The sequence below is a fragment of the Miniopterus schreibersii genome (genome assembly GCF_964146895.1).
Source record: "Miniopterus schreibersii genome assembly, chromosome: 3".
NCBI classification, from domain to species: domain Eukaryota; kingdom Metazoa; phylum Chordata; class Mammalia; order Chiroptera; family Miniopteridae; genus Miniopterus; species Miniopterus schreibersii.
The window spans coordinates 80551811-80576823 of NC_138103.1; the positions used below are offsets into that span (position 1 = coordinate 80551811).

Here is a 25013-nt window from a genome sequence, read left to right on the forward strand (position 1 = left end):
TCTCAGTCCTTGTTTTCAGGAACAGCCCATATCTGCTTTCTTTCTATTCCTGAGAACTGCCTCTCAGAAAGATGAAGACATCAACCATTGCTCTTCTCTTTCCTTCCCCAAGATGATTATCTAAAATTCCTCACTAAATTGTCTGTCCTCAAGATCTTTGCTAGTGGGCCAGGGCATCTGGTTAAGATGTATGACTGTTCAGATTCAGACAAAATGTTCCTGACAACATCCAGCACTTGCCTCAATCACAACTCTATTTTAACAACCTTAAGAATGAATGCTTAAAAAGGGGACTTGGGGGACTATAAAACAGAGCTCCCAGGTAGCTTCTGCTCCATTACAACAAGGGCCTTTTGTACAGCCATCACTCATCTTATACTTACGCACCTGCCTGTCAGAACCTAAATACAGACTTGTACATTCACACCTGCTAATTTTCACCGTACAGATTTGGGGCCAGCAATGAGTCTCTGAAGACTGAATCTTGACTAGGTACACTGACTCCAAGAATTGGAGTGGGGATGGGAACCAGAGGCCCTTGACTATAGTCACCGTGGCAATTAGCCCTGATTCATAAACATGTCCTGAAGAGATTTTTATAGCCAGCTTTAAATAACCAAGAGTATCTCATCCTGCTGACTTCTGATCAAAAACTGGACCCTTTTCCTACAATATACACTGAGACTAAATTCCCATCTCCTCCACCTTTCAAAGCTGCCAAAATCTGGCTCTACCCAACTGTGTATCACTCCACTCCCCAAAAACCCCTGCTGTATCATAAGTTGCTCTCTAACAGTTTGATAATCTTTATCTGATGTTGCACCTCAATCAAAGCAGTCAAAAAACCCTTCCTAGTACTGACCCAAGTACAGAATCAGGAATGAGGCAGTACTCACTTCAGTGTATTCCTAACTAGTGGGAGGTGGGGTGAGGTGGGGTGGAAAGCCAGGCAAACAGGAGCCCAGTTTACCAGGTTACCTAAATGGGCAGAAAGCCACTAAAAGTAAGAAACAGCTGTGAGTCCAGTAGAAGTTAAGAATGGGTGCAGTGAAGGGTTTCTAAATTGGTTGTGGCTTTAGGGCAAAAACATAGGAATCATGTTAACTCTGTTAAGAGGATACAGAAGAGGGCAAAAGAAATATCTGTTGACACACACAGGTTTCCCTGGCAAGATTAGAAAAAAGGAAGGGGGAACTTCTGATTAAAAATGTGAGACTATTAAGAATTCCAAAAGAAAAAAAGGGAACAGCAAAGCTCACAATATCCAGACTTTATGGGCATTTAATCATGTATCACCTGAGAAAATAGCTATTTTCTTGGGAAAAGTTTGATGTTAAAGGTGAAAAGTTCTATAGCCATGATGATAAACATTCACTGTAATCAGGAATCTGGGATGACAAAGAAACCAAAAGGATAAAGATGGTGACATTTTAGGAGAACCAAAGTTGTCCTATTTAGGTGTTTTTTTGTATGTATGTACATTTGTAATGGCAAAGATGGAGCATAGATAGGAACAAGAAAAGACAAAAATAATAAAAAGTGAGTTTAAAAGTCTCACTTTTAGTAAAATACGTAACATAGTCATAAAAACATATTACTTTCTCAGTACAAGCACCTGGCATGTGCACCCGAGAAGATAGAGAACTGAGTGGCTGTCTCCTGAATGGTGTGCTAACAAGCAAAGTTAGTATGGGCACCCCAGCTCTGCAGTCACCCAAACCTAGGAGTAGCAAGACACAATCAAGCTGACAACTGTGATGATATCCCTATTAAAGTTCATGGTTAGTGCAACCCAACAAGATAACAGCTACCTAATCACAGATTACAGGTAAAATATACAGTTACAGGTGTCTTTCCTGTGTACTTTATCTACTTGATCACTCCCAGTAACGAATATGGTTAACAATGTAACTATGACACTAATGTGCATTTAAAACTTTCAGGAAACCAACAAGTCTAAAGAACTCTACTCACAGATTCAGTTTCGCTAACCAGAAACTGGTGAAACTTTTCCAATTGCGGAGACTTTCTCAAGATTTTTCTACTCAAATTTGTGTGCCAGGCAAGTTCTTCAGGATACCTGACCAAAAAGAAAGTAAAATATTTATGGATTCTATATATTAAAGTGCTCTCTTAACAACTTCGTGCTTATCCAGGTCACACAGCCAACAAGACACCAATTTTGTTCTGCTTGCTCCTCCATGATCCTCTCCAGTACAGTCAGCCAACACTGCATGATATCCCCTGGGACACAGGAGCATGATTCTAATTGTATCATGGCCCAGGCAGAAATGGGAGAGCCTAGGGGTCACAGGAGACACACACACGTGGTATCACAGTAATACCATGATGATGAATGTTTAAGATCCAATGAAAAAGTGGAGACTCCTCTACTCTTCACTATGTATGGTAGTTAACGATGGTATAAAGGTCATCAGAAAAAAGCATTGATAACAAATTTCTTAAATTTAAGGAAATTTAAGGAAATCGAAATAATGTGGTAGGGCAGGTATCAAAATCTTTGACGAATATTTGATTACAACTTTATTTACTACATTTCTGACTCTATGAAAAGGAAAAAATGAAATCTGTCCAGAAAACAGGGTTCCCACAAACTTTGTTAAATTTTATTCTACTATACATGAAAAGGTTAAGAAGAATATTATATATATTTCTGCATTTTGAGGAATACAGAAATCATCAGGCACCTTGGTTAAGTTTTTGCTTTACTTGCAGAGATGTATGAGTATCCCAAACCTGACAAATTTGATTAAATATTTATACAATAGAACTGTCATGCAGTTGTCACAATGAAGGAAAAAAAACCAAAAACCCTATCTATTAGAAACCCAAATCGTATGTTGTTCATACTTCAGTTGTTGTGTTCAGAAAATCAAAGCAATCAATAACGTGAAGAGGGCTGTTATTAGACAGTGGTTCACTTTTATTCTACAACGAAAAAAACTCAGCTGAATACTGATTTTTGGATTGGCTATTTGTCATTCATTCAAAATGCGTACAACTGAATTTATCTGTGACATGGAGATTGAAAATCAAAATGGCCCACGAAAGAAAGAAAAGTGAGAAAATCTACTGACCATGATTAATGGAAACCTAACCCTGGTTTGCAATCACCAAAGGATGTCTATAAAAGAAAGACAATTTCATACACTTGAATAGTCAAAACTTCCAAAAGTCAGAAAATGATGATTAAGTCACCTTTTTACAGCAATTAATTTAAAGTTTAGAGAGAGATATGTGTGTGTGTGTGTGTGTGTGTGTGTGTGTGTGTATATATATTGGTTTTGTGAGAATTTTCAGTGCTTCAGAGTTGATCATCTAAAATGTGGAACTTTAACAATTTATTTTAACGACTCCCCAGGACTTGACTCCAGACACTTTACAAGATAGACTATGCTGTCCACACAAGGGATTGTCTTCAGACAATAAAGGCTTGAACCAGGCCATGGGAAACAAGTAACCTACAGAACAGGCCAAAAAAAGGAAGGGGGGGGGAGTTAACACAAAGAACAGGAGTATGCTGGGGCTCCAGAGACAGAAGAGACAGAATCAGCTGGAGCAGTCTTGTGCACCTTTGCCAGGTTAAGTCTGTCCTTTTTCTGAAAGTAGAGAAGCCACGCAGCAACAGTTTTGACATGAGGAAACAAGGGGCTTAAATGAAAATGGTACAAGTGGGTAATGTCAAGGAAGCAAAGGGGATGGCTGGATTGCCTGGGAAAAATTAAATGAACTGAGTGACTCAAATACAGAGAGCTGCAAATCACACATGAAAACGTGCACACCAGTGTAAAGTAATAATGGTAAAAAGCACTGGGTAAAAAACATGAGGATATCTCAGAAGTATGTTCAAGTTCTTTAGTGCTAATACCAAATGGATTACCAAGAGATATATTCAAGTGGCAAAGATTAAAATCCCAGACATCCAACAACATGGAGACTTGTTGTACCTACCAACTGAGGGGTTGTGGAACTTCAACTTTCTGACCATCCACCTCCAGGTCCTCCAATTCCTTGAAATACTTGTTCTTTAAGCAATGTAGAATCTCTTTTGCATGGCTATTTAAAAAAAAGCAAGTTTCATACCAATTTGAAAGGCTAATACAGTTTATCTTTTTGTAAATTTAAGATTACAAGTGATTTAAAACTAAAACTACCTTTGCATGAAGAGAAGACATTCTTTAATCGCTGCCCTTTTACTCTACTCCTTCAAAGCTTAAATACTCACTGTTTAATCACTAAAGAATGAAAAACTAAATGAAATACTACTGCATTCCTTCCCTCTTAAATATCCCTTCAGTTCCACTTTTACTCGTAACTCATCTTGGAAAGATCTAACTACAAATACAGGGTGTCCTAAAAACTGTATGCACACTCTGAATAATTATAAAGGCAGTGCTTATTAAAATACATTTCATTTTCAAAATGTAGTAGAATCTATAGACATTGTGTTTATACACTTTGGGGGGGGGGGGCACCCTGTATATAAAGACAGAGAACGAGAAACAGCTTTACCCAAACCCCGTAATGCTGGACATTTTCATGTGTTCCAAAGGGTAGACATCCTCAGCTCCCGAATCCCCAGGGGTCCACCCTTTCTCAGATTGCATTTTCTTTTTTTTTTTTTTAATATATCTTTACTGATTTCAGAGAGGAAAGGAGGGGGGGGGAGAGAGAGAGAGAGAGAGAGAGAGAGAGAGAGAGAGAGAGAGGAACTCAATGATGTGAGAGTCATTGATCCGCTGCCTCCTGCACGCCCTCGACTGGGGATGGAGCCTGCAACCCGGGCACGTGCCCTGACCGGGAATCGAACCCCGATAGCCAGGATCCTAGGTGGACGCTCAACCGCTGAGCCACGCTGGCCGGGCTGCATTTTCATTTCTTATTCTAACCTCCCATATCACAATAACCCCTTGACCTATTTCACTGGACCCTGTGCTCCCCACTCGATGCTTCAAGACTCTAGGATCCACACCGCTGAAATGCTGTAGTTCTCTAACACTGTAACGCTTCTCAGGGAAACTCTCGTTTTTAGATTTTAACCTTAGACATCCCAACCCCAACTCTCGAGGAAATAAATGCACGGCCCCTTACCTTTTGTAACCAGTAATTCTTAAAGTGGCCGGGAGGGGCTCCCTGAGCGCTTCCATGAACTGGTCCCACTCGCCCTCTGGTACAATCTTGAGCTCCTGGTAGTAGTGCTCGAACAGCTTGTTCTCCTTGACGATCTCGGGATACCCGCCTTCCCACCCCTGAGAAACAAAAGGGGAATCTACTCAGGACTCGAGGAGCCGCCCCACAGGTCTCGGAGTCTGGGAGGCCCACGTGGGGCGCCGGCCCGCTCCCGCCCCGGCTCCTACCGCGTCATTGCGCTTCCTGCCGCCTTCAGCGCCGTCCTCCGTGTCCTCGGGCCGCCGCCGCTGCTGCTGCTGCTGCTGGAGCCGCCTGCACCGCGCCCGCCGCCCCATGGCCCACGCGCTAGCGCGAGCCGCCCGCACCCACAGACCCGCCACCTCTGGCTGCGCGCACTTCCGGGCTGCAGCTCGAGGCCCCCGCAGGTCTGCGCCTCCGCCTCTCCGGGGCCTGCAAGAAACTTCAAGAAGTGAAAAGCACGGCGACCCCGCCCAGAAAACAAGGAGCAAAGGAATCCGCTGACAGCCTGAGTGGGAAAGGGGCAAAAAACAGGAGCCCCAAAGGCGTCTCTGCGTCAAGTGCCAGTGTTCCCCGCGGGGCCTCAGGCAGCTCCGCGGACAGCCCGACGGCACGCAGGCGCAGAGTGGCGAGGGCGCAGAGGCCCTGGGGCGGGTTCCGCCGCGCGGGTGGGGCGGCAGGCCTGCAGACCCGCCTCCGCCCCGCCCCCGGCGCGCGGGCCGCCCGCAGGTGACTGGTCCAGCTAGCGGCGCACCCTCCGCCTTGGAACCGCGCTAGAGGAGCTGCTCGCGGCTCCGGCGTCGGTGACCCACGCTGGCCACAGGTAACCGCGCCTCCCGACCATTCACCGCCCCGTCACCGCCGCCCTATATGTGGCCTGCCACAGCGGCCCGGCAATGGAGCTCGCCTGCCGTCCTCCGTGATGGAGCTGGCGGAGCGGTTCCTGCTCGACGCGCTCGCCTACCTTGAGTGCGCCCTAGGCTGCCTGACCTTCGTGGGGCTCACGCTGCGGGGATCGCCCTATGGGCGCTACGCGTCGCAGCGCTCAGCCTGGCGAGTGGCAGCGCCCACCGCCTGGGCGGTGCAGGAGCTACCCTCCTTGGCCGTGCCGCTCTTCGTGGGCGTCGGCACGGCCGCCGAGCGCCTCCGTCACTGGCCCAACCGCGTCCTCCTGGCCATGTTCCTCTTCCACTACCTACAACGGTAACAGCAGGCGGTCCCGCGCTCCTCTGCGCCCCCGCCCCGACTTCTCCCTGCGCCCCTCGCTCGCCTTCCTGTCCCTATCCCCCAGCCAGGCTCCCTGGCCCTGTGCGCCGGCTGCCTCACCCTGCACCCCCGGCCGGTCTCCCTGCGCCTGTATCCCCCCAGCTTGCTGCTCTCTTCCTGTGTGTGCCCCTGGCTCACACTCTAGGACAGTGGACAGCTCTCTCCCCCGTTCCTTGCCCCTGTCCCCTCCCCCCATCGTCCTGGGCGCCGCCGCTCAGCGCTCCCAGCATCCCCCAGGCACGCACTCCCTGCCGACCCCTCCCTGGCACCCTCTCCCTGAGGAACCCGCACTTCCCAGTGCCTGGTGTCCTCTCCCTGCACTTCCTGGCCCCACCTCTGTCCCCTGGCGTAAGGAGTTAGCTTAGAAATAAGAATTAGTCTGGAAAAGTGGGGGAGACATTAGAGAGGACTTAAGAGGTGTGTGGGGCGGGGGGAGTAGAAGAGAGCTTTTTGTAAAATTTCGATCTAGAAGGTGTTAGCTATACAATAATCCGGGACTTTGTTCAAGATCAGAGTGTCTGGCCAAAGGTAAACCCCCTAAGCAATGTTTTCTACCTTTTCCGTTTGGTATCTTTGTTGTCAGTGGGCTGTTTTCTCCTGGCTAGGTGGTCACCTGGAAAGCTGCTTTCCTGAAAGGACTGTGAATCCCCCTGTTCAGTACTCATGGGCAGAAATTGGTCAGTTTGGAGACTTTCACCTCCACATTAGGCAGGGGGCCAAGGACTGTGGGAGTAGCTTTCCAAGCAATGACTTTAGACACGAAGTCTTAAAGATGACTTCCAAATCTTTTGGCTTTTGTGAAGAATTTTAAATGGCTGTGTCTGAGATCTTTAGGTTCCTCTGATAAGTTGGGGCTCTCTTCAGGCCTTAGGCTTTCACTTTTACACAGCTCAACCAAATGGCTTAACAAAAGCTGGAAATCAAAATTTAAAATTTTTGATCCAGACTTCAGAAGGCTGCACAGTTAAAAAGAATGTTTTCTACATGAAGAGAGCTGGGCTCACTTATTCTGTGAATGTGCACAGGTTACTGAACCTCTCTGATTTGGGGCCCCACCTTACAAAATACCCACTGTATAGAGAGGTAGGAAGAAGTAAGTATGCTTGCGTGTGTGTCAATAAGCCTCTCCTGTACAGTTATTAGCACACATGAGTCCTGCTTGACGCAATGTGTCCTCATCTGCTCTTATGCAGGCACTTTAAATAGACAGAGTTCATGTTCAACAAAGCCTTTCTGTCCTGTACCCCTGACACGCCAAGAGTATTTCATTAAGCAAAGTTTCTGTCAGATTGCTGGATTTTTTGTAATGTGATTGAACATTACCAAATTTGTGGATGCAATTTGAATATCAGTAGAACTCTTGTCTGTATACACTTTTCCATACATATACCAGAACCTGTGTCTGTCTGTCCATCTGTCCGTTTCTCTAATGGCTAAAAGCAAGCTCTGGAGTTGGATTGCCAGGTGTTATCTAATCCCCATCACTTAGGAAGTGAGATAAGTTACTAAGCTGCCTTCCAATGGGTTTCCCCATCTATGAAACAGGCACAGCAATGATACCAGCCTGTAGGATTGGCATTAAACAAAGGCAGGTCCATAAAATGCTTGCATTGTGTTGGCAAATGTGAATGCTGAATACACGATAAATAATACCATTTTAGATTGTCATGCAAGTGAGCAGATCTACTTACAAACTCTGTCATTCATGCATGCTGCTGCCAGCTTTGAGTGCCAGTAAAGAATTTTTGAAGACATGGCATTGGAAAAGAAGAGCACTTTACAGAGCTTTGTTTGAGAGCCTGGCTAAGCTTTTGAACTTAAGGCATCATGTTTAAGCCCTTTTAGGCTCACTCTAGTGAAAGAATGAATGCAGCCTCACAAAGGGCCAAAGTCACTTCTAGAGTTTTATGCAAGGCTGTTAGACTAGAGATTGCTGGGACTGCAACCCCTGTTTCCTAGATGAGTGGCTTTAGAATCTCTGCCCCAGAGGATTTGACGGGTCAGATATAGTTTTGAAACTGCTGGGCTATTTTTTATTTTTTAAGTCACACATGTTACTGTACTTTTAGCCTCTGTAGTTTGGGGACATTGAAGTTTTCCAAATAGAAAAGATAAACATTTTCCATTCTACCCAAGCAACTAATTTATTAAACAGTCATCTGACCTAAGTCGGTGAGCACTTGGAAGAGAACAGAAGTGCTAGCTGCATTTAGCACGTGTTACAAGCCATGCAGCCAAGCTGGGAAACACTTCCCTCCCTTGTGCAAGGCAGTGCAAGTGATACAGGCCTGAATAAGAGAGGAGACTGAATGAATCCAGAATCTGGCTGGTGGCAGGAGAATCCTGAATCAGGGGATGTACTCCAGAGAGAGTCTGATGAGGCCTGAGTGGTGGGAACTTACAGAGCTTGGCAGATGTCTGCAGGGGCCCAGTGCTGAGCTCTGAGGAGGGAGGCCAGGCCCTGCCCTAGGTGAATTTTAGACTCTCGAGGGAATGGGGAGGACTGAAGCCAGATCGAGAGGCTTCCCACAGGCAATGGGAAGGGGAATTTGCTTACAGGAGAGGGGAAACCTGGACATCTTTCTTCATCTGGCAAGTGTTTACCAAGGATTGACTCATGTACCCAGCACTGTACACATTGGGGAATATAGAGACAAAATATGGTCTTAAGGAGTCAAAGAGTGGAAGACAGATTGTAGAGAATCTGCAAGATCTTTTTGGCTGAAGAGCCAGGGAGGGAAGGAAAGTCCTGACTGGAAGCAGAAGGGACAGCTGTGGGAAAGAATATGCCAGGGCCCTGATCAGTTCCCTGGTGGATGGCAAAGTTACATCTGAAGAAACATTGTAATCTATGACAAACAATGTCCCACTCAAGCACACGGTGTCACTGTCTTTACCATGACTGGTTGGGATCCAAAGAGGGAAAATATAGAATGGCCCCCAGATTACAGACTTTCAAAAACCCACAAGGCCTCCTCTTCCTGTCAGCCACCCTAAGGTCTGTGCTCAGCAGATCCCCATCATCAAAATTGTCCCACATTCCCGTTGCCTTCAGACTCAGAGATGCGCAAGTTTCCATGGCTAATAAAAACAACTTGGTGAAAAGTCAGTCTGTTTACACGGAACAGAAAGAAAGTAGAATGGGAAAGTTGTAACAGGAAGGAGATTAAGTGTTGATTTCCATCCACAGCCAGCCTGATGAGTTAGAATATTGAATCGTTTTGTATCTCCCTGGGACCTGACTATTATTGTGTAGCCTTCAGCTCATTATCAACGTAAAATGGATTTATATAACACATTATCTCAATAAACTACTTTTAAATCCAAATACTTCATAGTTACTCTTAAGGATGATTTCCACTCTAAGGGATTTTCAACTTCTCACTTAATTCCTTTTCTCAAAGAGGGGTAATGCTCATTCCCCACAGTTCCTAGATAAATGAGTGACTAAGTACAGATAAGACCAGAAGGGAATGGCATGAAGTATTCAAGGTAATGCAAAACAAGGATCTGAAACCAAGACGACTCAATCCAGCAAGGCTATCATTCAAAATAAATGGTGAAATAAAGAACTTCCCAGGCAAAAAAGGCTAAAGGAGTTTATTACCACCAAACCAGCATTGCAGGAAATGTTAAAGGGACTGCTGTAAGAAGAAGAAGAAATAAAGAAACAGGCATAAAGAATTAAAAACGGCAATAAATAAGGACCTATCAATAATCACCTTAAGGATTTTAAGGGAGAGATCAAAGCAACACAGTCATAGTCATGGACTTTAACACCCCATTGATTTCACTAGATAGATTTTCCAGGCAAGAAGTCAACACAGAAACAATGACTCTAAATGACACATTAGATCAGATGGACTTAATTGATATTTACAGAATATTTCACTCTAAAGCTGCAGAATATACATTCCTCTCAAGTGCACATGGGTCATGCTCAAAGATAGACCACATGTTAGGACACAAAACAAGTCTCTAAAAGTTCAAGAAGATTGAAACCATGTCAACATCTCGGATCACAATGGCATGAAATTAGAAATCAACTACAGTAAAAACACTCAAAAACATTCAAACACATGAAGGCTAAATAACATGTTATTAAACAATGAATGGATTACCCATAAGATCAAGAAAGAAATAAAAAACTTCCTGGAAACAAATGAAAATGAACACACAACAACCCAAAATCTATGGGACACAACGAAAGCAGTTCTAAGAGGGTAGTTCATAGCACTACAAGCCTACCTCAAAAAGCAAGAAAAATTTTTAGTAAACTAACTCTACAACTTAAAGAATTAGAAAGCTCCCCTGTGCCACCATCCAGACCAGGACTTTTGTTTGCTGGGAGTTTTTTTTTATTACTGGTTCAATTTCATCAGTTGTTATTAGCCTATTCAGGTTTTCTGATTCTTCCTGATTCCATTTTACATGATCTCATATGTGGAATCTAAAACAAAATAGACTGAGGAACAAAATAGATCCAGAGACATAGAAGCATGGAACAGACTGATGAATCTCAGAGGGAAGGTGGGGGTGGGGGAGTGGGTAGGGAGAGATTAATCAAAGAACTTATATGCATATATGCATAACCCATAAACACAAACAATAGTGTGGTGTAGGCCTGGGGGGTGGATGTGGGGTGGAGGGGATCAATGGGGGGGAAAAAGGGGAGATATCTGTAATACTCTCAACAATAAAGATAAAGTTAAAAAAAGAAAAAGAATGCATACATCACCCCTTTTAACTTTAACAGAGTTAGAAAGTATTTAAAGCCATTTTACATGGCTTGTGATTCAAACAATGGCAGTTGTCTTTGAAATGCCTTTATCACAGTGTAAGTTTTGCACGTAAATGATGTTTTGTCTTAAGTTTTGGGTTGAATTCCCTAGGAGACATTATCAGATCTGCAGCAAAAAATAATTTCCAATGTCCTTCAAAACTCAGTAATAGTGAGTGTGGGCAATTTTTCTCATTAAGAAAAATTTTTGTCTCAGCTCAGCTCAAAATAGGGTGAAGTATGGAGAGAATGTCGAATTCTTTGTTGAACTTATTGATTCGATCACATGAAATAGATTGTTCTCAAAAGTACCTGATGGTACAGGGAATACCATTAAATACCTTACATCTTCACAAGTTTTACAGGGATAAATTTGTAATGGGTCTATTCTGTTCCACACATTTTTACCACCAGCAGTTGTAACATCTTAGCAGATTCCACTTTGGGTTGTATAGAATTTGTGTTTTCTCAGCTTACTTGGAAATACTCTCATCTCCAGTTGTTCGACACAGACTATTTTAAGAGCCTTGTTCCTCAGTCACATCAACCTTGGCATTGACTCCTTGAATAAAGGTCTGAGGAGTATCAGTGAAATCCATGGACCCAACAAGAGCCAAGGAAGACTGCTCACTCGCTATTGTGCCCCACTTTTAAACTGACTATTGGCATTGTTCCTGGTGTCCCATCTCCTCAGGCAGCTGCTCTTACAGAAAGGCTAGTCCTGTTAAGCAAGTTTGTAAAGTGTTCCTTTGACTTCTGCTTCAGCTAATTAATTCCCCATTGGTGTATGGCTTTCCTTGCTTGCCTAAGTCGATAACTTCCTATGGTCGTGGCCTCATTTTCATTTCTTTTGTAAAGAAATTCTATGATGAGATTCTGTTTTAAACTTTCATCATTTTTCTGACCTTTTCTGTGCGTTGGGGATACTGTGATGAGCGTGTAGTCTGGTAATGCCAACCTCTAATATGTTCTTTTGGCATAACTGGCATGTCATTGCATACCAAAGAATGCTTTGCCACCTGCAATAATACCCACACGCCACTGTGCATTCAAAGCATGAAGAGTTCACTTGTCATGATGGATATCACCAATACTAAAATTAAATGTGTGATAAAAGGATACGCATGACACTCAAAACACTGTGTCATGGTGATTTGCAGTGCACCAAGCAGCCATGCAGAGGGATAAATTTGCCATGTACAGGTTATGTCACGTACAGGTTATGTTATGAGCAGCTGCAGACAGTATATAAACAGGTGACCAGGATGTGTTCCAGTACCACTTTATTTACGGACACCGAAACCTGAATTTTGTATAGTTTTCATGTCATGAAATATTCTTTTGATTCCCCCCACACACACTATTTAAAAATGTAAAAACCATTCTTAGCTCACAGGCTGTACAAAAACAGGTGGTAGACTGGTTTTGCTGACACCCAATCTAGACTCAGGTTGATACAGCACAGGACATTAGTGATGGGAGGAAGGGGTTGTGAGGGGAAAACAAGAGGTTTGGGTTTCACCTTTACGAGGTGCCAGCCAGTATTTGCCAGCGTCCAGAATTCAGCCTTGAACTTGAAACTGAATTGGGAGAACTACCAAATGTTAGCCACCCTACACGATTTCTCATATCCTGGAGGGAAATATTACCACCTTTACAGATTGTTTCCTCAGAGTCACTCCTTTAACACTTCATTCATCTATAATTTAGAAAAGGGGGCATCCTCTTTTCTTTATAAGTTTATAATTTCTTGTTCTTACATTTTCTCTCTTTAAACTTTTAGTAGTGTGCACCTAAGCCAGCATGATCTAACAGAAGAACATGGTCTTCAAATTCCCCAGATTGGCACTTACACTTGACCACTCACTAGCCCTGTAACCTTGAACAAGTTACTTAACTGCTGTGAGTCTTGATCTTGTCCTCTGTGGGATGTGTGTAAAGTGTCTGCTATGCAGGTAGCTGGGAGACCTTATAGGTGATGAGTGCTTAGTGATGAGAGCTATTTGTGATGGTAATGGACAATAAAATGTCCCTCAAATTGTGTTGCTCAGAATAGAACCAGCTATGGGCTTTAGGATAGTGGAGATTTTGAGAGCCTCCTGAAACCTTCCGTTTTCTGTAACTCTATGTATTGGTTTCACATTCTGTATAATGAGAAATCCTGAGTTTGTGCACTATGGTGTACGTTACTGAAACATGATTAACTTTTTGTCTAGAAATTGTGCCTTTAACAGATAAAGTAAATCAGTATGTGTTACTGACAATGACTTTTGTACAAGGAAATGAGATTAAAACCCCAAGACACTTAAATTAGAATTGCGGGAATATATTCTTTATTTTAATTTGTTTCTGTTTCTTGTCTCCTAAGGTCCTTGATTTTCCCATTCCTGATCCGAGGAGGGAAGCCAACACCATTGTACTCATGTGTAATTGCATTCATCTTTTGTACCTATAATGGCTACTTGCAAAGCAGATACTTAAGCCAATATGCAGTGTATGCTGATGACTGGGTCACTGACCCCCGATTCCTAACAGGTGAGTGACCTTAGTGATGCACTCCACTGTTCCAGTCATCACTTTAGTGTTCATGTTCCAGTTGTTTCGAGTTAGAAAGCCCACACTTCCCATACACTGTTGAGAGAGCAAAAAGGCTGTGATGGGGGGCTGGAGTGCTGGGGGAAAGTCAGGCTGTCCCACTGCCCCAGCAGCAGGAGATGATGCAGGTACACAGCACCTGTGCCCACTCAGACACTGAAAGTTCATACCTGTTCTTTTTCTTTTAGATCAAGGAAGGGAGAGAGAGAAAAACTTCGATTGACTGCCTCCCATCATGCCCCTATTGGGGATCAAACCCACCATCTTTTGGTGCACAGGACAGTGCTCCAACCGAGCCACACTGGCCAGGGCGCAAGTACCTGTTCTTAAGGCAAACCTAAATATAGCAATAAGCTACAGCAGCTGAACAGCGGGAAGACGTAGGAGACTTGGGCACTAATTGTCCATGTTATCTAGGACAGCCGTGCACCTCCTACAGTTTCTTCTAGCACATTTAGATGTAATGTGCCCTCATGGCCACATACCAAGAAGTATGAAATTATCCTTCAAATTCTCAAGCTGCCCACATCCCTTTACCCTAAGCTCCATAAAGTTACCTTACATCTTATTTGGCCTTTCCCCTATATAAGTTCATAATAATAGAGGAAACTAACATTTGATAGTATTTTGTTGCTGACAAAGTACTTCTACATTTCTCAGTCATAGTTTTTTCTGTGAATTAAAATTTTATTCCCAGGGCAATGAATGCCCTGGTCATACCTGAATTCTTACAAGGAGCGATCTGCTTCCTCATCTATCAAAGGAAGGAAAGCTATGGGGCATCTAGGAAGAGCATGCAGTGGCAGTGGCCCCATAGCTTTCTGAATGTTTTCCCTCCCATTCGTAAAAGTCTTCAGAGGGTTGTCATCACTTACAGACTTATTAGTATCACATCAATTAATGCCAATAAGAAAAGGCAAAATGCCAAAATAGTGTTTTATGAAAGAAGTAACTTGATTTGATAAAAAAAGAGTTAACTTAATTGTTCTGAGATACTTCAGAAATGTGAAAGGCAGACATTGTTTTATGGTGGCATTCCATTCAGTATGAAAAAAATGTACACTTGAAGTAACATTATTAGCTCCTGGGAACCAGTGCCCCTCTAGGGACCTGTGTGCATCATGATGGAGGTCACTCTGTAATGTCACCTCTCCCCTGCCGAGTAGAGGCAGCAGTCATGCCTCACATAGGTGTTACGACCGTAAGTCATATTTCCAATCATACCAGTTATTCTAAAAACAGAGATTGTGGCTATCAGGTCAAAATATTTTAACTAGATCAGATAATTAACCTTATTAGAAAAATAAAGCCCTATTGAACACACCTGAGAGCAGTAATTATCTTTCTAAATAAAGGACAATATTTATTATAATGATTTTTACTATCAATTATGGCTTATATGTTATACTAATAATGATAATATGAAGGATTACAGTGATACTGTCCATTTAGGCATGGGTTCGTAAATTTTATAGTTTATCAACCATAACACTCTTATGTATCTTTTTTTCTTCAGGTTTTGTCTTGTGGTTCATAGGCATGCTGATAAACATTCACTCAGATCACATCCTAAGGAATCTCAGGCAGCCAGGGGAGACTGGATACAAAATTCCAAGGGGTATGTACTGAAAATGGAGAATTCATTCTGAGATTGCATTGCATTGCATGATGCCTTGATGTTTTAGTTTTGCCAGATCTAATAACTAACGTGTAGTACGTATTAGCTATAGTTTTTAATGTGAGTCACTGTTATTAATAGTAGTCACTGTGATTATTGTTTTATTAAAATGATAAATTCTAGGCTATTGATTGGTTATTAACCAAAAAGGAAACTCTAGTTATCTTTGTTTGGAAAGAGAAAGTATGAGGAAGAATTTATGTTTTACATGGGTGTCTAATTCCTCATTTTAAAAAGTATTACAGAATAGATACCTTGACTGACCTTCCCTCTGAAAACAATTAAAAATGTTGGATGAAATTTGTGGGCAAGGGGGGTCTCAAATCTATGAAATGGAGATAATAGAATCTACTTACTTGGGTTAGCTGAGAGCTATTATTATCGCCCATAACATATAAAGGGTTAATTACATCAACAAGCAAAAGGCAACCAAACCGCTAGACCAGAGGTGGGGAACCTTTTTTTCTGCCAAAGGCCATTTGGATATTTATAACATCATTTGTGGCCCATACAAAATTATCAACTTAAAAATTAGCTATGAAAAAAGCTCCTAGATTTATTGAATTTCAAGTCCCACCTGCGGTTGCCTTGGCAGAGCCAGAGCAAATGATACACAGCCCATGGGCCAGACATTCCCCACCCCTGCACTGGATGCTCAATATCACTAAAAACCTATCTATCCCTTTTCTTCTTATTTTCAGCTACTTCCCGGCACATTTCAATATATCAAATTGTCCTAGTCCATATTCTTCTTAAACTTGCTTTATACTTCTTTGCTCCATGCTTTGCTTTCACTGGATGAAATTTTTTAAAAGTCATTTTAAATGTCTGAGCGTGGTGTCAGGGAAGGAAGTCATCATCAGAGTGCAAAATCTAAGTGAGCCCTAGCATCCAGAGCACAGCCGCGAGAATCTGGCTGCTGGCTGCCCTTTGCAGCCCAAATTCTCACCACTTGGAGTGTCTGAAAACCCTCAAGCCATGAGGTCCTGGTGGATGGTGCCCTCACTCACATGGCAGGGCACACCCAGATCCCCAAAGGGACCTGCTGTCAGCTCAGGTCTCAGAGAGCTCCACAGACCAGGTCACCAGGTGCCAAGGAATACGGGCCACACTTGAATGTTGTGCAACAGATGAGGAAATCCGGCGCCGAGAGCAACGGCACAGTTAAGGTTGGAGACCTCAGGTTAATAGGGACAGATTATACAGTGAATCCTTAAATGCTTAAAAGAAATAAAAAGCGATTAAAGTTATGAGTAAAAACATATATATATTATACAGAGGACTAAGCAAATATAAGTTAGAAACTAGTAGATCTTCTAATAAGAGAAATCAAGTAAGCACGCAGCGGCACTTAGTTTGGAATCCTTCCACTTACCTACCTGGAAACCATTCAAGGAGAAGAGCAAAGTAAGGAACAAATGACCAAAAATTATACAAATCTCAAATTACTTAAACTGGGGCCCTGAGGGTGATGACCACAGTGTATGCAGCTCTGCCCTCTGCCCTCTGCCCTCTGCCCTCTGCCCTCTGCCCTCTGCCCTCTGCCCTCTGCCCTCTGTCTGTAGGGCTCACACCCAAACAGCTGCAGCCCAACCCTCCCAGGAAGTCTGGGACCAAACTTCACCTGCTCAGGGAGGCTTGTTCCCAGCCACTGTCTGTGACATGACCTCCCTCTACCCCCAGCTAGACTTCTGGGCCCTCTCACCCTGCCCTGCTCCCCACAGAACTCCACACCTTATACCATACTCTGTGCTTTCCTTGTGTAGTATACTGAAGTTTAATGTTCTAGATGGGGGGGTGGGGATCTTGTTCACAGTGCACCCCAAGTGCCTAGACCAGGGTCTGGCCCATAATGTAGACTTGATGAGTCTATAAAGATTTGCTGAGTAAGTAAACGAATGAATGAATGAATCTGTCCTTGAAAATTAATATTTTTTTCAATTTTTAGTCTAGTGTTCTATACAAATCCATTTTATTAAGATAAGATAGTTCATTAATTGTTGTTCTCTGTCCTTGCTCAGGTTTTGTCAGTTTGATCCATTAACTAATGAAGTGATACATATTAAAGTATATGAAAACTGTAGCACTTACTATTCAGATAAATAGGTATTGATATAGGTAGATAGTTACTACCAGTACTTGTGATATGAAATAGTAAAACTAGTAATGTTGGATGTATCCCATTGATTAAAACTCTGTGTAAGTTGTATTTGCCCATAGTTGAATTTACGTTCTCCAAGGAAGTATTTACCGTTATCTCTTCAAGTCAGTATTTCCTGAGGCATCACTTTGTAGTCAATGCATCACTGGGTCTGTGCTTTCTTCTAGGAGGTTTATTTGAATATGTAAGTGCAGCCAACTACTTTGGAGAAGTGGTTGAGTGGTGTGGCTATGGTCTAGCCAGCTGGTCTGTTCAAGGCTGGGCTTTCGCTCTATTCACCGTTTGTGTTTTACTCCCTAGAGCACAAGAGCATCACCAGTAAGTTTTAAACCACTTTTATCCTTTTAAATTTGTTCTCTGACCTTATTATGCCAGTTTTTAGGTTAGATTTTTGAAATGTTAATTATTAATTTAAATCCCAGTTATAAGGAATCATCAAATACATGTCAGCATTAACATTTTGTCCACCCTGTTCTGAGCCTCTTTAAATTTACACTGATGGACTCTGGACTTGGTCAAGTTAAATTTCAAGGAGGGCATTTGCGATCTGACCTGGTACACGCTGGTTACAAGGAGGAATGCTGACTGAATTAATGGGAACACAGAAGCCTGCAGTTGGAGGGAAGGCCCAGCATCCTCCCTCACAGAGCCCTTCACACAGCCACTGTCCACCGTGCTGACCTGGGGTCCTGATGGATTCTAGGCTCCGTGCACCCCCCACATCACACCCAAATGCTTCCTTCTGAACTAGAAAGATTCATCCTCTAAACAGGCTTGGCTGAAATAATATGTCTGCACTTTAGACTAAATATACATTACAAAGTCCTAGAAAATGAATGAAACAGCTAGATTTCATGCATCAACAGTGATGGCAACAGCCATCTAGTCTCAGCCCAGCCTGGTCCCGTGTCCCCTCCTCGTCCTTGACTACCTTCTCCAGGCTGCCATCACTTCTGGGAGAAGATGCTACTCCCAGACATTTGTTATGTTAGATTTTAAGAAGCGAATATTGGCTGGTTTCTAATAGTAAAAACAGATGAGATGATGCTGATATTTTAAGAAACTGAATCAGGGGAGGATTGAGCAAGAGCACCCCAGGCCAGTTGTAAAGCTCGTTTCTCAAGTGAAAATGGAACCTGAAAATCCCACTCAGCATTTGAATATGAAACATACAGAAAGAGAAAATATGCAGTTCCATTTCTGAGGTATCCTTTGCACAAAGATTCATGTATTGAAAGGGCTCTTTTGTCATTTGTTTGATGCTTAAATTAATGTTGGTGCAAACCAATTTTATTTGCTGAACAATATATCAATTCAGTTTAGTGGAAGTGTGTTTACAACTGTTGGCATTACAAGCTGAAGACAAAATGAAAGCTGTTCTTTTATTTTCTTTCTAATAATCCCAACTAATTAGCCCCTCAGGTAAACCGATTTCAAAAGAAAACAGTTTGTCAATAAACTAACATGAACAACAGTTATTAAACACATTTATTTTAAAAAAGAAAACAGTCCATGGGGCTATTCCTGCACCAAAGCAGCCACGCTTCTGCAGCTGTGAGGTGACAGGCTGAGTACAGATGTGAACTTGTCACGTCTCAAAGCTGCACCTTGGAACTCAGTCTGGGAGGACAGCCTTTGAGGAGGGGCTCTGCTGAAATAAGGAATGATCACATGCTTACCTACTTGTTAAGTTTAATATCACTTAAAAAATAAACTTAGTGTGTCTTTAAGATACTGATGGATAGTGTAAAGATTTAAAAATTAAGGACACACAAGAATGTGTTTATGAAATGCTGCCTGGGCTTACAGCCCCATTCATCGAACTGGAATACGAAGAGCATAACTTGTGAGCACTTGCAGAGTGTTTATCCAGCTGTCACTGACCTGTCTCCACAAGAGGAAGACTTCCACGGGAGGAATGTGGGAACATGAAGCTGTTTGTGAGCCAGAAAAACAACTGCTTTGAAGAATTATTTGAAAAATTATCTCAGATTTAGGATAACCTGAATGTGATGAAGTGGGCAGTCCTCAGCTGAGGGTCATTTTACTTTCAACCAGAAGGCAAGGGGGCATTAGTTCAGGCCCCTCAATAACAAAATCAAGACAAAAAATTGACATCCAGCCCTGGTCCGTGTCACATGAGTGATAGCTTTTTGATTTTAGAGATAGAAAAATGAGAGAAAAATAATAGAAATCATGCTGCTGTTCCCCTTTTAAAAATATTTATGCATATACCCATATTTATAAATCATCAAGTATAATTTTTTGAGGTGGATTTGTGATCTCGGTGATTAAATAATTGAGAAAATTTTACTCTAATCATTTAACAAGGTATATTTTATTACTATGGAATGGTTTCTATGAAATAAATATAATATATTTGACAAACATAGCCTTGTTGGGTGAGGAAAATTTGCTCTAATAAAGGTTCTTTGTAACAGCGTAAGGAATCCCTGGCCCTCAAACATTCTGCAGGCGTGTGGGCATGGCTGGCTTACTTTTTCTAATTTTTTCTAATTTTAGGCTGTCCTTTGCTTCCACTTTTGCCCTTTCAAGCTAATGTGTCCCCTTCAATGGGCAGTTCCTAGGAAAGAGGAGCTCACCTCCTACCTCTCCTGACATAGTACCCAGCGCTGCTAACTTGTGGCAAAGTTCTTAGAAACTTGCCCATGGTCCATGTTTTAGGTCCCCAACAGCTGTCTTAGTCTGTTCAGGCTGCTATAACAAAAACACCATGAACTGGGTGCTTTATAAATAACAGACATTTATTTCTCACAATTCTAGAGGCTGGAAGTCTGAGATAAGGATGCCAGCATGCTTGGGTTCTGGTGAAGGCCCTCTTCTGGGTTGCAGACAGTACCTTCTCGCTGTGTCCTTACATGGCAGAAGGAGCAAGGAGCTTTCCGAGGCCCCTTTTATCAGGGCACAAATCCCATCATGTGGCTCCAGCCTCGGGACCTAATCACCTCCCAAAGGCCTCACCTCCTAATTCCATTGCCTCAGTGGTAAGGTTTTTAACGTATGAATTTAGGGGGTACACATTCAGACAGTTGCACAGGCCTAAAACAATTTTCAGCGACTAATGTGTGTTATGCGCTTTTATACACTTTGTACTGCTGTTGTCTGTGGCCACATCTGCCATGGGCACTCTTGTCTGCAGCACATCACTGAGCTGGAAAAGGCTGTTGGCTATGCTTGATCCTCAGGTCCACTCCCCAGCTCCTCGGGACTTTGCCCATTACATGTCCTTTTGGGTGTACAGAACAGCATTTGAAAGTAAACATGGTAGTCTCCCATAACTCTCTATCTGTGGATTACAGTGTTAAACCTCTCCAAAATCTAAAATCAACAGGACTTTGCTCACTCACTTTGTGTGCTGTTGTCATTTATTGCTCTTAGGTTAACAAATACCTAATCATTTTCCATCATGGTTTTTAGTCTGTTTAGCATTCTTTTGTACTTATGGAAATTCCATTTTTTTATTTCCTCATCTTATCAAATTTTTTAAAAATTTTACTCTTATCACTTAGTTTCCACCCTTCCCAACTAGCTGTTACCCCAAAACGAATGAGTATGCCTTTGTAGATATAATTCATATCAAAAGAGAAAATGCCTATTTGGTCTAAATACAGGGCCCAATTATGAATGAGACCAGGTTGCATTTTTCCCAGGTCTGTTTAAGAGTCACCTGGCTGGGTGCCCTTTCCAGAGTCCCTGGGTCTGGAGCAGTAGTTCTCTTCTGGGGACTAGAAAAAACTATCAGAGTGACCAGAAAATAATTAAGATACACCTACTGGGTTCCTCTCCTCCCCCAGTCTGCATGCTTCCTAGGTCTGGAAAGAGAGCTTCTCCATATACTAACCAGCATCTTTATCTCACATTTCAGTAATTTTTCTTGCCAATAGAAGGGTGAATGATATGGGTCATTTAGATCGTACTTTATAATCACTTGTTTAATTGAGATATAGACAACATCAGTTTATGTATCTGAAATGCCAAGGTTTTTATTACTGCTTTTAATTATGATTTAAAAAAATATTGTTCCTTTTGTTAGCATCTGTTATGTGTTAAGTGACAAAATTATTTCCTTCTTTACCATCCTTTTTTTCTTATTATAGGTGGTACCTTGAGAAATTTGAAGATTATCCGAAATTCAGAAAAATTATAATCCCATTTTTGTTTTAAGTTCATTGTCAGTGGAATTATCTTCGACTTGATGCTTTTTGATGATGTTTCTCTAGGGATTATATAACTGAATTATTTCTCTGTAATTTTCCTGCCACTTCATCTTTTTCAAGATTTGCCCTAGGAATTGTTTTTCTAGTAAATTTAAGTTACCTAATAACAAACTAGTCTGGAGCTCTCTGGGTAATGGCTGCTGACCATTGCTCTGATTTAGGACTTACCTCTTTTGGTTATATCCAACTAAATGTGCCCAAGACCAGAATGTACACTCCATCTTTGAAGGCCTCTGTGGACCAAAACCTTCCACTACCCCTAGAACAGTTCTTACAAGGTCAAAGGCAATGTTGTCCCTTCTCCCCATAGAGGCATGATCTATCTTCTAGGTCCCTCATCCCACTGGGTTGGAGAGGCCTGGGGTACCCACAGTGTAGTCAGATACTCAGGAAAATGCACAGGCTTTCCCTGTTGGGTGCTATACAGGCAGAGAACTTGGGGATGGAGAAAGGAGATGCCTGAGGTCCAACTGAGGCCTCGCCAAAGGCACCTGCAGCTGCTCCAGCCTGGCCTGCCAGGTGACTACACTGGCAGGGCAGGATGCTGGGGCTTTTATAAGGAGCAAGCTGCTCTGTCCCTCACAAAGGGACTTTGTGAAGGCCTGAGGGTGGGAGCCAGCGGGTGCAGCAGGGCAGTTCCCCCACCCCCTGCCACCCCCGGGGTCCCCTAGTCTCAGGTCACTCGCCATAAGCAGTCATTATTCCCTGGTCTTTTAAGTACCTCTCATCATTGCAAAATGATATCTTGAAGCAGAATTTCATGCTTTAGATGCAGTTGAAAGGTTCACTAATATAAATGGCAGTAAAATTTACTACTCGTGGCCAGATATTTAAAAGAAATCTCCAATTAGAAGGCCGCTGACTCTCGGCTCTCTGTGAAAACCTAATGAGTTCATGGCAAATGTCCCCTCCATCCTCTCTTGGGACAGTGCTGCCACATCAGTCGCTGCTGCCACATTTGCAGAGGTGAAAACCAAGAGAGAGGTAGAAAAGAAGAGACTGTTCACTTCTGATCCACTGACAGTGCTAGGTTGCAGGAGTCCTCCAGAACACACCTGAAGTGATGTCCTGTCAGTTTACTCACTGCTGCCTTTGGGCTGGAAGCAAACCCTCCTGCCTCTCATTCCCCACCCTTCTGGCTCACCTCCCAAGCAGGGGCTCCCTCCCTCATAAGTTTTCATGTAGAAACTCTGTTCTCTGTGGGCTGTTAGAGTCTCTTAGGGGTTTAGAATTACACAGAAATCTTCCTGATGCAGCTGTGCTTCATTTTCACTAAGAACGGCATGTTTTTGTGGGGAAATTTTATTATTAAATGAACTTTGGCCCTTTTTCTGACCAAATAATTACTTGAAACCATAAAGCAATAAATATTTGGGATCTCAGGAACACTCAAACAGCTGAGCCAATCTTGATGGATTTGGGGCCCTGTGTTTTAGAAGGTGCACCTGACCAGAAGGATGTGTTTATGAAAGCCAGAGAAGCTCCCTGTGTTACTTCTGAGTGCTGCTGTTTGATTGGAATAACCCGTGTGTACAGAAGTCTGGGTTAGCTCAAGATTTGATGCAGCTTCTGCTTTCCAGGCATGCACTGGATCGATGACTAACATGGGAAGAAATCCTGTTCTATATTGTGGCTCTGTCCTTCATTTCCTAATATTTCAGTAAATTGTCTTCAGTCGTTCTGTTAATTATACTAATTAAGGAAATTAACAAAATTACTGTGAAAATCCCATCGTTTTTGTCAGCCTTTACTGTCTCAACATTTCTTCACTCCAGAAGATCAGACAGTAACATTTTTATCCCTGAAAACTTCCCACCTACATTAACATTTCAGAACATCAAAATTCTTATCACGATAGAGCCATGTAACATTCTTCCTATACATCTTGTGCATTTCTGTTAAGATTATTTTTAGATATTTGATATTTTGTGTATTGTGAATGAGAGTGTGTCCCAAATGCTTCTTATAACTAGGATAAATCAAAGCAATTGAGGTTTATATATTTGTCACATCTAACCATGCTCCTGAAATTACTTAATAAACTCCAACTTTGTCATTATTCTTAGGTTCTCTTTCTTTGAAGTCATGTCATTTATAAATATCTTTTAAAAATGTATTTTTAAAAATATATATATACCTTTATTGATATGAGAGAGAGGAAGGGAGAGGGAGAGATAGAAACATCAGTGATGAGAGAGTCATCATTGATCGGCTGCCCCCTGCATACCCCGGACTGGGGATTGAGCCCACAACCCAGGCATGTGTCCTGACCGGGAATTGAACTGCGATCTCCAGGATTCTAGGTCGATGCTCAACCGTTGAGCCACGCCCGGCTGGGCTAAAAATATTCTTTTTAAATATTTTTTTATTGATTTTTAGAGAGAGGAAGGGAGAGAGAGAGGAACATTGATGTGACAGTGAAACATCGATTGGCTGCCTCCTGCCTGCCCCATCAGGGATCAAGCCCTTGACCTGGGCATGTGCCCTGAGTGCAAATCCAACCAGCAACCTTTCAGTATATAGGATGATACCCAACCAACTGAGCCACACTGGCCAGGACATCATTTGCAAATATCTTAAGTTCTTGTTTTGCAACACTTGAAGCTGTTGCTTTTATTTTGTTTGTTCCTTACATTAGCAAGAAATTCAAGAACAATTTATATAATAGAGGTGATTGTCAAGATTCTTGTGTGATTTTAACAGGAATGCCCTTTTTTTGAGATTACTATTTTGAGCATTCTTTTATTTTTTTCATGTGGCTCTTGGTCTGTTTTCTGCTTTAGCCATTGGGATTACTTCTTTGCTTTTTAAAAAAAAATTCTCCATTTTGAGATTTTCAGATGTGCTTCATACAGGTCAGGAGTGAAAAGGAAAGTTTATCAACAGACGTAGAAGAGATGGCCAACTGTAGGAATGTGTCCATGTTGACGTTCTCATCTTGTGGGTTATTTTCTTCATTAGGTGCTCTCAAAGGTTTTGTTATTGTTGTTTTACTCTAAACCACCTTTTATTGTGGTAATTTCCTCAGTGTTTCCTAATTTATTAATATCTGCAAATATATCAAATCTACTTTTTAAAATATTAATAGTCATGCTGGGTGGTTATGTCATACTTTGTAGTTTTATG

The 25013-nt window shown here is 42.3% G+C and overlaps 2 protein-coding genes across 3 annotated transcripts in view; one reads left to right on the top strand and one right to left on the bottom strand.

Moving 5' to 3' along the window:
* The window catches only part of NSUN2 (NOP2/Sun RNA methyltransferase 2), a 26541-nt gene extending 20661 nt beyond the window's left edge, over positions 1–5880 (bottom strand). The window contains exons 1-4 of the mRNA XM_081131622.1: positions 5379–5880; positions 5113–5270; positions 3973–4077; positions 1975–2080 (exon numbers count right to left, since the gene is read on the bottom strand). Coding sequence (XP_080987748.1) covers positions 1975–2080; positions 3973–4077; positions 5113–5270; positions 5379–5486 — 477 coding nt within the window. The 5' untranslated portion in view covers positions 5487–5880. The remainder of the gene's footprint in view (positions 1–1974; positions 2081–3972; positions 4078–5112; positions 5271–5378) is intronic.
* Positions 5870–23948, top strand: SRD5A1 (steroid 5 alpha-reductase 1). 2 transcript variants are annotated; one of them, XM_081131623.1, is made up of 6 exons: positions 5870–6372; positions 13584–13750; positions 15327–15428; positions 17817–17967; positions 20434–20654; positions 21768–23945. In XM_081131623.1, exons 1-5 carry the CDS (start codon positions 6092–6094, stop codon positions 20609–20611), a joined length of 879 nt encoding a protein of 292 aa, XP_080987749.1. In that variant the 5' UTR covers positions 5870–6091; the 3' UTR covers positions 20612–20654; positions 21768–23945. The 2 variants fall into 2 exon arrangements, with proteins under 2 accessions (XP_080987749.1, XP_080987750.1); XM_081131624.1 differs by lacking the exon at positions 20434–20654 and having other exon boundaries at positions 5891–6372; positions 21768–23948.
* Positions 23949–25013: the final 1065 nt, after the last annotated feature.

Excerpts from the sequence above, each read along its gene's own strand:
- SRD5A1 (XM_081131623.1), top strand. The coding sequence starts at position 6,092 with ATGGAGCTGGCGGAGCGGTTCCTGCTCGACGCGCTCGCCTACCTTGAG. Across the intron at positions 6,373-13,583 it reads CTCTTCCACTACCTACAACG|GTCCTTGATTTTCCCATTCC; the intron begins GTAACAGCAGGC and ends TTGTCTCCTAAG. Across the intron at positions 13,751-15,326 it reads TGACCCCCGATTCCTAACAG|GTTTTGTCTTGTGGTTCATA; the intron begins GTGAGTGACCTT and ends TTTTTTCTTCAG.